This window comes from Eptesicus fuscus, chromosome 15 (genome assembly GCF_027574615.1).
Source record: "Eptesicus fuscus isolate TK198812 chromosome 15, DD_ASM_mEF_20220401, whole genome shotgun sequence".
Classification (NCBI taxonomy): Eukaryota; Metazoa; Chordata; class Mammalia; order Chiroptera; family Vespertilionidae; genus Eptesicus; species Eptesicus fuscus.
Window position 1 is genome coordinate 73,719,331 of NC_072487.1, and position 14,556 is coordinate 73,733,886.

At 58.1% G+C, this 14,556-nt stretch overlaps 1 protein-coding gene across 1 annotated transcript in view; it reads right to left on the bottom strand.

The window, feature by feature from the left end:
* The window catches only part of ENG (endoglin), a 29,876-nt gene extending 24,327 nt beyond the window's left edge, over positions 1 to 5,549 (bottom strand). Inside the window, exon 1 of the mRNA XM_054726760.1 lies at positions 5,160 to 5,549. Within this exon, the coding sequence (XP_054582735.1) occupies positions 5,160 to 5,226 (67 nt within the window). The 5' untranslated portion in view covers positions 5,227 to 5,549. The remainder of the gene's footprint in view (positions 1 to 5,159) is intronic.
* Between the last annotated feature and the right edge of the window lie 9,007 nt (positions 5,550 to 14,556).

Below are 14,556 nucleotides of genomic sequence, written 5' to 3' on the forward strand. Positions count from 1 at the left end.
AAAGGTTTAAATCTTGATTCTGCCACCTTCCAGCTTCCTTCCCATGGCTTAGTGTTATTGTCTATAAAATGGGGATGACCATCATAATACCGTTCTCATGAGGTTGGTGAGAATGTTGGTTAAGAGGATACGTGCACAGTGCTAAGCAGGAACTGGCAATTGGGGTCACAATTACTTAAGCCCAGTCAGTGGGTAGATGTGAGTTTTGCCTTCAAACAGACTTTGTTCATTGCCTTTGTCATGCCCTTTCCCAAATCAATGGTCTTCTTTTATTTGACCACTTATTCAACTTCTACTCATCCTTCAAAACCCTGTTGTGAAAATCTCCTCACCAGAACTGATCCAGTTGTGTTCTTGGTGGGAGGGCCACTGTAGGTGCAGGAAAGGGACCGAATGCCCAGGGTGAGAAGACCTGGCAACAGAGAGATCCTTGCCAGCTTCCCTGAGGCGGCGTGGACAGTGGGTAGGCCCAGGGCTCAAGCCCCAGCTGCTCATATCTGAGCTGCGTTACTTGAGCAAATACTTTCACTGGCCTGTGCCCCAGTCTCCTCAGCTGTAAAATGGGGGAGACAGGAGCGCCTGCTTCGTTGGGCTTTTGTGACCTTGACAAGGTCTGATAGTACTGATAACAGAGCAGCATCTGGCATACAGTAAGCACTGAATCAATGCGGGCTCTTATATTTGTCTCTCCCCCCATCCTATCCCAGGCACTGAAGTCAGCTCAGGCCTGGATGAGGGTCCTCTCAGCCTCCAGGGCTGATGCCCAACGCCGGGGCTGGAGCTTGGAGGAGAGGGCCCAGAGCCAGGGCAATCAGCTCTCCAGGCCCCCACACCAGGCCCCCACAGATGCAGAGAAAAAAACAAAAAACAAAAAGATGCAGAGAAAGGAAGCTGTGTTTGGGAGTAGACTATCTGGGGTTGAAATCTAGACCTGTTGCCCTAGCCGGTTTGGCTCTGTGGACAGAGTGTCGGACTGCGGACTGAAGGGTCCCCGGTTTGGTTCTGGTCAAGGGTACATGCCTGGGTTGTGGGCTCGATCCCCAGTAGGGGGTGTGCAGGAGGCAGCCGACCAGTGATTCTCATCATTGATGTTTCTATCTCTCTCTCCCTCTCCCTTCCTCCCTGAAATCAATAAAAATATATTAGAACAAAGAAAAATAAATCTGGACCTGTCACTTGTCCTGAGCTCCAATGTCCTCATCTGTAAACTGGGTCTGGAGACAAAGCTGCCTGATGCACTGTGGACATAGAAGTGGTTCCCTCCCTCTCGCCCAGATTGCCCCTCAGGCACCTGAGCAAATAGACCAGGCCTGTTCTCAGAGGGCCCAGCACTGACCCTGCTGTAACCTTGAGAGATGGGTCTCTCGTTCCCTCTGGGTCTTAGTGTTACCATCGGTCTGGCTGAGGCGAGAGAGAGTCTTAACGGCCATGTCCCCACTGGCTCCAGGACCTAACTTCTCCTGGCTCACACAGTTCCTGTTCCAACCTCCTTTCCTCCTGGCAAGAGGAAAGTTGCCTACCCTGGCCAGAGTGGCTCCGTGGGTTGGAGCATCGTCTCGTGCACCAAAGGGTCACAGGTTCGATTCCCACTCAGGGCACATACCCAGGTTGCAGGTTCGATCCCTATCTGCACCTGTACAAGAGGCAACCGATTAATGTTTCTCTCTCACATCGATGTTTTTTTTCTCTCTCTCCCTTCCTCCCTCTCTAAAATCACTTAAAAAAATTCTCAGGCGAGGATTAAATAATAATAATATAAAGAAAGAAACAAAAAGGGGAGCTGCCACAGAATGCAGCCTCTAAGCCTGCATATTTGTAGTCTCTGTCGTGTGTCACTGGCCCCCCCTCCAGAGAGTCCCAGACCCCCACACAGGGTCTCCAAGTCCGGCCTCTGGCCTGTCCTCCAGTGAACACTCATCCACACTTAGAAAACACCCTTTGATCCCAGCCACCCAAAACGGGCCACCAATCCCAGCACCCTCACTTCTGGGACTCTATCCAAGTGAAATATTACAAAATACAGGAAAAGGTGCATGTACCAAAAATGTGCACGGAGGTGGTATTTATAATTAGCCCCAAAGGGGAAATCACCTAAATATTCAACAATAGGGAATTTATTAGGTCAACGATGGAAAGCACATTTACGGGAGAGAATATTCCAGACCACAACGGGATGGTTATGGAGTCCCCATGACAACATAGAAACCTTTGGGACATAGGAAAGGTACACAGGGCACCTGAATGTTAATCCACCTGCATGAAAATTACCTTTAAAAACTAGAGAAAAACTAGTAAGCGACCCACCAGCATGCTAACATTTTTTCCCGTTATCCTTTGAGAAGCAAATGGAAGTGAATATATAGTTAACTTGCTTTTAAAAATCTCTACATGTTTGTTCTTTAAAAAAAAAATCCCATCAAGCCCTAGCCGGTTTGGCTCAATGGATAGAGTATCGGCCCACAGACGAAAGGGTCCCGGGTTCGATTCCAGTCAAGGGTATGTACCTCGGTTGCAGGATTGCAGGCTTGATCCTCGGCCCCGCTCAGGGCATGTGCAGGAGGCAACCAATCGATGTGTTTCTCTCTCAGTCTCTCCCCCTCCCTCCCATCTTTCTAAAAATCAATGGAAAAATATCCTTGGGTGAGGATTAACAAACAAAACAAACCAAGAAATTCCAACATAACAGAAACACGTGTCTCAGAAAGGTGAAAACCCTGATGCTAGCGAGTACCACAGGGACCTCAGGGTTCTCCATGTATACTATGCCTTAGTGCGGTCTTATTCTTACGGAGATGAATCGTTGCTGTTTGGGCACCTAACAGTATGTCCCAGATACCTGTCCACAGCGTGTAGACACAGATCTAGCTTCTTCCTGACAATGGCTGCATGCTGTCCCACTGCGTGACAATTCAGCTAATGGGCCCAGGCTGGCGGACGTGTGGGCGGCCTCCAGTTTTGGTTAAGCTACCTGGGCACTAGACATCTTTATAGAGCCGGGCAGGCAACTCTCTAGGTCTGAGTTCTGAAGGTTGGGTTGTTATTACAAGTTAATCCTGCCCAGCTGTGTCCCCAGAAGGCTGGACCTGGTTTGGACCCATTTGCACCCCCTCCCGCCTGAATGGGAATGCTTGGGGTCACCCTCCCCACAAGCTCCAGCATGGAAATCTGGGTTCCATGCCTTGGCCAGACGCCCCATCTGCCCTCCATGGGCCTCAGTTTCCCAGACCATGAGTTGGGCTGGATGGTTTGAAACGCCCTGGGACCCTGGGACCACTGGGTGCCAGCACCTGCTCGCAGGAACAGACGGACAAATCATCAAGAGATTTTCCAATGGGCTGTCAAACATTATTAACATTAAAATTTTATAAGCTTACAATGAAATAAATTGTATTTTTTCAAAGGCACTACATATCAAATTTCTCACTTCCTAATTATTTTACTCCATGTCACTATTATCTGTGCTTTTGAGGTTATCTATGTCAGTCGCGTGTGATGGAAATATGAGATAAGGGCACCTTGACCAGCTCTGAGCTTGGCGAGTTGGTAGCTGGAAACCAGCCACGTGGGAACATTGATACCACGGAAATTAACAAGTGCGGGCCCTACCCCTCCTCCCTGCTAATTGTTTGCCATCACACCGCTGCCTTTGATCCTAGAAAACCAGGCCCCAAGGATCCGCAGGGATCTCTCTCTGATGACCAAGAGGAAGAGAATGTCATGCAGCCAGGAATGTGGGGGCTGCGGGGAGAAAGGCGGGGCCGCTCCCTGAGCGCTCTAATAGGATTCCTACCCAGCTATGGGAGCTTGGCGGGCCTCAGCCTCCACTTCCTGTCCTGTGAAATGGGGCCATAGTGGCAGCCATCTTGCAGGGTGACCGGGAGCTGTATCCAAAGGGGTTGCTGTATCCCCCTGGTTAGGAGCAAGAGCTCCATGGAGCCACAGGCCTGGGGTCAAATCCCTGCTAAGTCACTGAGTGTCTGAGGCTCCGGTTGGTTCCGGTCTCTCAGTGAGGCAGCGGTAAGAACTTTAATCCTCCCCCGAGGAAATGTTTCTTAATTTTAGAGAGAGAAAAAAGGAGGGAGGGAGAGAGGAAGGGGAAAGAGAGAGAGAGAGAAAGAAACATCGATCAGTTGATTAGTTGCCTCCCATAGGCACCGAGACCAGGCATGGAATCCGCAACCTGGGCATGTGCCCTGACTGGGAATCGAACCCATGACCCTTCCGTGCATGGGACAAAGGCCCAACCAATTGAGCCACGCCAGCCAGGGCAGCGATAAGAACTTTAGAGACCAAGGATTAGGGACTCTACAATGCTGTGGAGTGGGGTAAGGCGAGGAGGGGAGGCTGCCCTGCTCCCCTTCTCACCGCCCCCCGGATCCTTGGGCGTTCCTGGGTGCGCGGTGGCTGAAGGGGTGTCCACAGTAAGTGGATGCGGACTCCCCATCGCCCCTCATCTGATCAGTTTAAGGCAGCTGAGGTCATGACCCCCTGGAAAAGACCCCAGGCCAAGAATCCCCCACAGAAACCCTCATCTGGGACTGCGCCCCCACCTGCAGGCTTCTTGGGAAGTAGAGCTGGGACAGTGGCCGGGAGAGCCCTCCATTCAGAAGGGGTCTGGGGCGGCTCACAGGCCCCAGGAAAGGCGAGGGCGGAGGATTTCAGGCTAATCCTAAAACAACAGCAACAACAACAGCACGGAGGCGGCCAGCCCGCTGAGCCATCTCACTGCAGGCGTTGCCGCAACGCCGACTTCCCAGCAGCCGGTGAGTCTGTTACCATCCCCACTTTGCTCAGAGGCCCGGGGCAGTTCCCCAAGATCACACCACAAGGAACTAACCACAGCCTAGAGCCCGATCCAAACGTGAGGCCTCTCGCCCTCCTCCCCACGCGGTCCTCCGATGGGGGCGTAAGGCCCGGAGCGGGGCCGTACAGCGCTCTGGGCTTCTTGGGGAGAGGCCGGGAAGCCGGGGCCGGAGGCCAGGGGTACGGTACAGAACGCACCTCCATTTGCCCCAGACTCTTAGGGCTGGAAGTTATTGCTCCTGCCAAGCCGGGAGGGGTGGTCACTCTACAGCGCCTGCTTTGGGCTGTCTGACCCCCCCAGGCCAGCTCCACTGCCCACGAGCGTGGCCTCCCCACCCCGGGTCCCTGGCACCTACTTGTGGGGCTGAGGCTGCAGACGGCCAGCAGCAGGGCCACGACCGGGTAGAGCGTGCGGCGGTCCATGCTGTCCACCCGGGGGTCTGTTCGCTGGGCCTTATCCGGTGTCCAGGGGCAGGGCTGCGGGCAGGAGCAGGGGCCGGCGTGGGCTCAGGCGGAGACCCGAAGGGAGCAGGCGGCCGGAGCGACGGCGTCCCTGCTCCAGCCTTCTAAGGTGGCGGCCAAGTTGGTCAGGAGAAGTGGGCGCAGGGCGCAGGGCCGGGCAGGGGGTCGCTGGCCGAGGGGTGAGTGGGAAGGGGCTGCTGGGCTCCTGTGGACGGCAGCGGCCCGGGTTGCAGATGGAGGCTGGGGTCTGACCGGCAGCGGTGGGGAGCTCCTGGCTCATCCAGCCAGGCCAGGGAGGCAGGAAATGCGCTTCCTTAGAGAAGGGGCCGGGCCAGGCGGCCTGCCAGGCGCGAGAGGAAGTGCCACTGAGCTTTGTCGCTGGGTGGGGGGCCCTGGGGAGGGGGGAGGCAGTGGGGTGGGAGGGCCTAGGCTCCAGGCTTGTCTCCCCGTGCACCCCACCCTCCCATCCCACCCTGTCCTGGGCTGGCTGGCAGCCCCCGGGGCAGATGAAAACAATCACCCTAATAGCCCCCCGAGGGAACCTCTCAGGAGGCAGGCCCAGGCGTTCCAGATGGAGCTCAGTGAAGTCAGCGTTCCCATTTTGCAGACGAGGAAACAGAGGCCTAAAGAAGTGAGATCACTGGCCCAGAAAGACAGTGCAGCTGGGATTCGAACAGATCTCATTAGGCACCAAAGCTGGCTTAGCGCGCAGCGTGACAGTGGCTGTCATTTCTTTGTTTTTCCGGCGGGGAATCAGGCCCAGCATGGCACATGGCACGACATGGCAGCTGGGGCAGAGTCTTAAGGCCCAGAGAGAACAGGGGACCTGCCCAGGGAGTCACACTTTGTGCCCGCCCCCTCCATGGGCGGAAAACCCTTCAGAGACCAGAGGCAGCCCCAAATGAAAGGACACACTCTGATGATGGCCCTGGGTTCAAAATCTGCCCTGCTTACCCTGCGCCATGAGACCCTGACAAGTGCCCTAACCCAGTCAGTGGGCACGACAGTGCCTTCCTCGCCAGGCTAGTGTGAGATTTCCAGAGGTCGAGTCACCACGTCGCTGAGCCCTGGGCCTGGCACACAGGAAGTGCTCCCTGAGCCTGGGAGACGAGCCCAGAACTGTCCCTTGGTCATTCTGCAAACAGTAAGTGCCAACTCTGTGTCCATTGTGGCGCTCGTTATGGGTAGCACCTAGGGTCAGGCCCAAAGGAGCTCAGAGGAGGAGGCCTGGGCTGCCTGGAGGAGGTGGCATTGAGGCCCGGCCTTTGAAAGACTGGGTGAGAGCGGGGTGGGGTGGCAGAAAGAGGTGAGGAGGACAAGCAGGGGTGTGGTGGGGACAGGAAGCCTGGAGGGGCAGACTCTGGCCCTGCTTTGGGAGGGGGCCTTGAATGCCAGGACTTTATCCTGAGAGGCCACAGGGGGTCCTGGAGGGTAACGGAGCCGACGGTGCTGGTCGGGCTGGGCTTTGAGGAAATAAACCTTGATGTGAGCTGGCAGGACCCACAGAGGGGTGGAGTCAGGGGTCCTTCCCTTTATACCTGTCCTGAGTGGCAGATGGCGAAATCCAGGGCCAGGAGGGGAGCGCAGGCAGGAGGCCTGGGGGCCTCTGGAGGGGGGGTGGGGGGGGGAGCGTGCTGCCCGTAGGAGCTGCCACAGGCAGGGAAGGGCGGGTGTGGCTCCTCGGGCAGGGAGTTGGGGAAGGCTCGCTCGCCCAGCCCTGCAGCCGCCCAGCTAGTTCCCGGTCACAGGAGATCCAAGATCCAGCCATGCCCAGCAGGCCGGGAAGGCTGCATGGGGTGAGGCGTCCGCTGAGTGTAGCAGGTCCTCTGCCCTTTGCTGTGGGTGCAGAGAGGGGAGGGGGCACCACAGGAAAGGATGGTCTCCGTGGGGGACAACGGGGTGGCGGTGAGGTTTCCCCAGGCTCCAGACCGGGGACAGTTAATCCAGCCCCAGGGGCTGAACGCTCCGTGCACAGGCCCGCCCTAGGCGTTCACCTTATCAGCTCTGAATCCTCGCTGCCACCCTGGGGGCCGGGGCCATAAGCCATTCACAGAGCAGGAACCCACGGCTCCCGGCAAAGGGAGAGACCCCTGGGGTGGAGAGTAGAGACCCCAGGGCTGCCTCGTCCAGGCTCACCCCCTTCTCTGCCACCACCCCCTGAGCTGACCATGGGGACAGAGGTCGCCAGGGCTGTGGGTGTCACAGGATGAGGGGGATGGTTGTCCAGAGTGGGAGTCAGGGCACCTGGGCCGAAACAGGGATCCCATAGGAAGCCCTTCTCCCACCTCCCGCTTCCCTCCACCCTGCGCAGCCACCCCCACCCCTGTTGTGAACAAGGCCCCCCGGCTTCTCCAGCGAGGAGGAGAGGCTGCAGGTGGACCTGCCCACGAGCTTGTAGGAAACGGCCAGGGAGAGAACATCTACAGGAGCCACCGGAGAGCCTGGACCTGCCCCCAGAGACCCCGAGGAGGGATGAGGAGGTTGGGGTCCCAGGGGTGGAGAGGAGGCCACCCACACCACCCCCGGCCTGGGTGGGGTCGTGCTATGTGAGTCTCTCCGCTCTGATGCCTCTGCAGAGCTGTGTCCCCGGCACAGAGCCCGGGACCCTTTGACCCTGGAGACACAGTTATCGAAAGCAGGAGGTGCCCTGACAGGTCAGGCGGAGGCCTAGGGAAACTGAGGCACAGAGAGCTAGGCCTGCCTCCTGTTCCCAGTGAGGGGGCCAGTTCCCAGACTGGGGCGCCTGTCCCCGGAAGGCTTGATGATCACTGGGTCTCACAGTTGGGGGCAGACCCTGAGGAGGTTCCCACCCCGATGCACCCTCTCTCCGGATGGACACATCCGCCTCTCCCAGCCCCCTCGCCTGCACAGACCGAGAGGAAGGAGGGAGAGGAGGAGGAGGAGGATTCCTTCCTCTGGCTCCTTCCCTGCAGGGGCGCCGAAGGCCGTGGCCCTGACCAGCCCTCTCCACGCGGCCCCTCCGCTGAGCCTGGCCATGGCCCCACCGCTGCCAGCCTGGGACTCAGCGCCGTCCCTGGTGGCCCCCCACCCCCAGCCCGCACCTGTGTAAACAGACCCCACATTAAACCCTCCCGATCCCAGCGGAGTGTGCCAACTGTTTCCTGCCGGGGCTCCCGCCGGTGCAGATGCTTTCAGGTGCCGCCTACCCACACGCCAGGGAGACGTGTGGCCGGTGGCCAGGCCCCTGGGCCCGGACCCCAAGGCGGGCAGGTGCACTAATTTGCCTCTTCCTCCCCCTCGCCGGCCAGGAAGCCGGGGCTGCAGGAAGGGATGGAGCACGTCCACCCTGGCCCCCGGCCACGGGAGGAATTTTGGCGGCCCCCAGGGCCCCCCCCAGGCGGCTGTCCGGCTCCAGCACAGGCCAGGAGCCAGGGCTGGGGAGCACCTCAGGGTCAGACCCACACAGGCAGGCAGAAAGTGGGGGCAGAGGAAAGAGCATCGGCTGGAAGTCAGGGTATCCGGCTCTGCCCTGAGTGGCCTCAGGCAAGACCCCTCCGTAGTCTGGTCTCAGTTTCTTCATCTGCACAATGGGGGCGGGGGGGGGGGGCAGCCTGCTGGGCCGGAGGAGCTCAAAGCCCAGGACCAGGACGGGCGTCCCTCCTCCATTCACACGCTTGCCCAGCCCCATGCCAAGTGCCACCTCAACGAGCTGAGACTGTCAGGTCCCCATTTCACAAGGGAGGAAACTGAGGCTCAGATGTGCATGGCAACAGGGCTGCGGAGAAGCAGAGGATCATTAAAATCTAGGTCTCTTTCCTGCTTTGGCTTCTAGAACATTCTGTCCTGGTTTCCCTTTCCACCTCCCGGGTCGCCTTATGTGCCTCCTCACCGGTTCCTCCTCATCCTCTCACGCTTGGCTCCTGGGCCTCCCCCGTCTCTGCTACCTTCACCCCCAAGTCAGGATTTCTCAAACCTTTGTGGCCATGACAGCATCGAGTCCCCGGGTCTCAGGCTCAAATAACCGAAACCAGGTTTTGTGAGCCGATGGACACCTTGTGACATGAACCCGTCCTGCTCCATCTTCTCTCAATACGGAGCCAGGCCCCTCTGTGGGGTTCATCACCCCCCCTCAGGTCCTGCTGGACAATGCAGCGCCTGAGACCGTGGTATTCAGAGTGTGGTCTCGGCACCTTCTCTCCGGCCCTGCCCAGGCCTCGGGCCCAGACTCTGCACCTTACCCAGGTCTCCAGGGCTTGGTACTACAGCAACGTCCGCCCGGGAAATACGGCTCTGGGTGCCTCATCCAAGTGGCTTACCTCCCCTTTATACGCTGACAGCTCCCGACTTTATGTTCCGGATACGAAGTTCCAGCCAGGACTCTCCCCGGGCCCCAGGCTCCCGGCGTCCAAAACTGGGCTCTGGGCTCCACTCCTTCTCCGCCAGCTGCCCCTGCCTCGGTCCGTCATCTCGGACACGGACAGCTCCCTCCTCCCATTGCTCAAGCCTTGAGGGTGAGGTGACCTTGACTCTTTCTCGCACACCCCGCATCTGACCCACAAGCAAATCCTGTGGGCTGATCCCCTAAATTCCCATCCCTGCTCTGCTCAGCGCCCTGTGCAGGCAACCATCTCAGCATAAAAGCCAGGCTCCCCGCTCCCTTCACCAGCCTCACCCTCTGCTCTTACCCCCTCGCTCACACGACCGCAGCCACGGCCTCCTTGCTGTTCCTTGAATGTGCCAAGCACATGGCCAGCTCAGGGCCTTTGCACGTGCTGTTCCCTTTTCCTGAAATGCTCTCCCCCTGGAGAACCACAGGGCTTGCTCCTCACCCTTTAAGTTGCAGGTCAAATGTCACATGATCAGTGAGGACTTCCCTGAACACGGAATTTTAAATAGCCCTCCCCCTCCTCCACAAATGGCCCAGATCACCCTCTCACATGTTACATGTTATTTATCCTCTCTCTCTCTCTCTCTCTCTCTCTCTCTCTCTCTCTCAAGTTCCAAAGGCCCATTGCTTGGAATAGTGCCTGGCCTCTGGCATATGTTTAGGCCAGTGGTCGGCAAACTCATTAGTCAACAGAGCCAAATATCAACAGTAGAACGATTGAAATTTCTTTTGAGAGCCAAATTTTTTAAACTTAAACTTCTCCTAACGCCACTTCTTCAAAATAGACTCGCCCGGGCCATGGTATTTTGTGGAAGAGCCACACTCAAGGGGCCAAAGAGCCGCCTGTGGCTCGTGAGCCTCAGTTTGCCGACCACTGGTTTAGGCGATAAATAAACGGCTTAACCACTGGACTGCACAGCTTGAGGTGACATAGGCTGTGGTTCTGAGTCCCCAGGTGTGGGTGTTGGGGCCTCTGAGCCCAGGGACGGGGTCTCTGAAGAGGGGGAATGACTCCCCAAGGGGATCGGGAGCTCACAGGAGTCAGTGGTCCCACCAGACTCTGTGCCAGAGGAGCAAAGCCCCGCAGTGTCCCGCTCTCTCCCCAGAGGACGGCCCGGCAGCTGCCGCCTCCGGGGATGGGGGCCCGCCTGGCCAACCCACCCCCAGGTCTGAGGGACCCTGCAGGCCACTTCGGAGGCAGAGGAATGCCACTGGGCCAGGAGTCTCGAAACTTTGAGTCAGTTGTAAGGGCTCTGAGTTCATAAGAAGGGAAACTGAGGCCCCAAAAGGTGAGGCCCATCCAGCACCCTCTGAACCATGATGGGCAGCACGGGCAGGGGCCCCCGCACCGGAACCCCAGGAAGCGGGCAGACGAGGAGAGGCAGGCGAGGCTCTGGCCCTGTCCCCCGGCCTCGCTGTGTGACGTGGGGCGAGCCACACCACCTCTCTGCGTCTGCTGCCCCAGCAAGGAGCTCTGTGTCGCAGGCTGTGCAGGTCCAGGAGGGCTCTGGCCCCACCCTCGAAGCCCCCCCACCGTGGAGCCGCCAGGCCTTCCTGTTTACTCGAGGCCCCTCTGGAGGCTGGGAGGCGACAGCCTTGGCCTCTTCTGCTCCCCGCTTCCTTCCTCTCCCACTTCAGCGCCTCCGGCCAGGCCCTCGGGGCCCCCGGGGGCCAAGACTTAGGGGCATAGTCCAGTGGGGGCATCTGAGGCCACCACCCCAGAGGGCCTATTGAGGAGCACTCTCTCTCTCTGAGACCCTGAGGTCACCGAGGCGCTAGGCCATCCCTCTGCTGGTTAGAATGTTCCGGCACCTTGGGACCAGCCATTTCCTGGAGTGCCGCTGGAGACAAGAAGGCTATGACAGCATCGACTGTCCCGCATCCGACACCACGCCCACCTCTCGGCCCACCAGTAGGGGATGAGCACACGCTGACCTTAGAGGTGCCCCCTCCTCCCCACCCTTCCTCCCCCTCCCCCGGCCCCCCTCTCTGAGCTGCCCAGTGTGGGCCTTGGACCAGCAGCCCAGCCAGGCCTCACCACCCAGACCCACCCGCTGCCTCAGAAGCAGCTTTTTAACGAGACCCTGTGGACCAGGCGTCCTCAAACTACGGCCCGCGGGCCACATGCGGGTGTTTTTGCCGTTTTGTTTTTTTACTTCAAAATAAGATATGTGCAGTGTGCATAGGAATTTGTTCATAGTTTTTTTTTAAACTATAGTCCGGCCCTCCAACGGTCTGAGGGACAGTGAACTGGCCCCCCTGTTTAAAAAGTTTGAGGACCCCTGCTGTGGAGATTTGTGTGCCCTTAAAGCCAGAAGCTGCCCATCTGCCCATCCCGCCGGGTTTTAAAACCCTTCGTGAGCCTCACCTATTCGGTATTCTCTTATTCTGAACCTCTGGAGCCTGGACACTAACCTCGGGAACAGGAAACTCAGGGAATGGAGGAACGGGCCGAGCAACACCACAAGGAAGCCACGGACACAGCTGGGAGGAGGAATTCTCTGCGGGACAACGGTCCCTTCACAGGTCAATGTCGTAAGAAGAGGGGGTCAGTCAGAGGTTAAAGGTTGACGGACGGCACAGATGCAACGTGTGGTCCTGGATTGCCTCCCAGTTTTGGCCAAGACACACTTTGGGGGGAATTACATGTGGACTGACTGTCACCTATGATATTAGTGTTCACTTAGTGTCATCGAAACTGAGCTGTGGTTGTAGAGCAAAATGTCCTTTTGTATTTATTAGTCATACTGAAGCCCCACTTCCGGAGTGAACTGTTTTCATATCTGTAACTTACTTTAAAATCGTTTGACAACAATAAGCCAGCAGTGAAGGAAGTAGGGGAAATGGGTAACAACTACTAAATGTTGGTGATGGTATATGGGTGTTCATTATATTATTTCCTCCAATTTTGTTTGAAAATATTTATTAAAAACAATACTTCCTGAGTCTCCCATTGCCCTTTGGGGGAGGACTAGATACCTGGGTTGGCATTCAAGGCCCTGCCAGCGTGGCTTCTATCACCCGCCAAGCTTGCCTCCAGCTAGGACCCCCCTCTAGCCTGCCTTCCAGCCCCCGCTAATGCCTCAGCCCTCCCTTCACTCAGTGGGTCCTCTCCACCTCTGCAGCTCTGCAGCGCTGTTCCCTCTGCCCTTCCATGCCCTCTGTCATGTGGTGAAGTGAACTCCTAGGTACCATGAGGGCCCCACCCCAGAGCTCCAGGTCAAGGAGCCTTCTGCCCCAGGGACCCCTCGGAGCTCGGTGCACTGAGCTGCCCAGAACTGGTCTCAGGTGAGGAGGTCTGATGGCGCCGGGAGTCACAGCGCAGCGTCCAGCACGGCAGGTGCCGGATCGCTGCTGGAGGAGCTGCCACGAAGGAAACCCTCCGAGGAAGGTTAACAGGGCAACCAGGCGGGACTGGGTAATGGTTACGGGAACTTTTAAAATTTTTGTTTGTTTTCTTGAAGTTTCCCAGACCTTTTTTTAAGTGAACAAAGTGATTCTGTGGTGAAGAATTTGGGTCAGCGTAGGTTTTCGTCCAATGGGACACAGCGGGGCTCAGGAAGCTGTCATAAGAAAATAAAGACGACGATGATGGTTTTGACGGTGGATTTCCCTGGCTCCTTATCGTCTCTGGCTTGGCCTGTTTTCCCACTCACCCGCACGTGGCTCCTCAGATGGCCCCGTGATGAAGGGGCATGTGCATGTGAGTGGAAGCGTGTGTGTGTGCGCATGTGTGTGTGTGCGTGTGTCTGTGCGTGGGCCCAGATGTGACATGGACCCCCCAGGTGGGAGGTTACTGAGTTGGGGCTTCCCCCACACCCGGGCCGGCATGGGGAACAGAGAGAGCAGCTGCGGAGGCCTCACCTGCGCCCCCCCCAGACTGGCCGGCTCACCCCGCATGCTGCCTGCCTTCTCTCCCCTGTATTACCATTTATTTATTTCGTGTTCTTTCAATAGACCCACCTTTTAGAACTTAAATACGTTTATTTTAAAGGAAACTTTAAATAACTAATGTAAACGGGAAACCAGCCACAGCTGCTGGCACAGGCGGCCCGCCCGGGGTTTCATGCCACCAGGTGTGGCCGCCGCGGGCTCGCTCGGCTTTAAGGAGCCTCCGGGGCTGGGCCAGGCGGTGAGGACCATGAGCACCGAGTGGAGCCGTTCTCCATGACGAGGTCGGAATGAGAGAACAGAAGAGGGAAGATGCTTCTCCCCGGGGGGACCCGGGGGCCTCCCCACAGCACCGGGGCCTGGCATGTCCCCGAGGCTGCCCTGGTCTCCGGCGCCCACAGGCCTGGGTCACTAATCTTCACCCTTGGCTCAGTGTGTTCTCTTCCTAACCTGGGGGTGGGCGGGGGAGGAGGGGAAACTAAGCCTAATTTGAACTTTGAAGCAGCTAAGAAAGGACAGGTTGTGACCTGCCCAGGGCCGCCTGGTGGGAGGCCTTCAGATCTCACCTCCTCAGGGAGGCGCTGGTGACCATGACCCTCAGGGCCAGCCCGCGGGCCTCAGGGCTTCTCGAGTCAAGGAGGCCAATTCACCGCCCACTTGGCCGGCTACTCTGTGCCACCACCACTGCCAGGGAGCCCCTCCCCCCACCCCACCCCCGCTGCCCAGGAAGACCCCACAGCCCATGACCTGGCTGCATGCGAGAGCTCAGTCCCCAGCAGGAGTCAGGCACAGAAAACAGGCTCGGAGAGATGAGGGGTCAGGGCCAAGGCCGCACAGCAAGGGTGCAGAGGAGCCCAGGCCGGGCCCAGCTCTGCCTGACCACGAGTCCCGGAGGGCAAGGACCCTGCCTCGGCCACCCTGGGTCCCCAGGCCTGGCACAGCCCGGGCCCGGCATGCCCTACGTAAGGAAGCGTCCTGGGCCTTCCACCAGAGCCAGGGAGGAGCGGCTGGCTGAGGGGGGCGCAGGGGGACCGAGGGGATGGGGAGGAAGA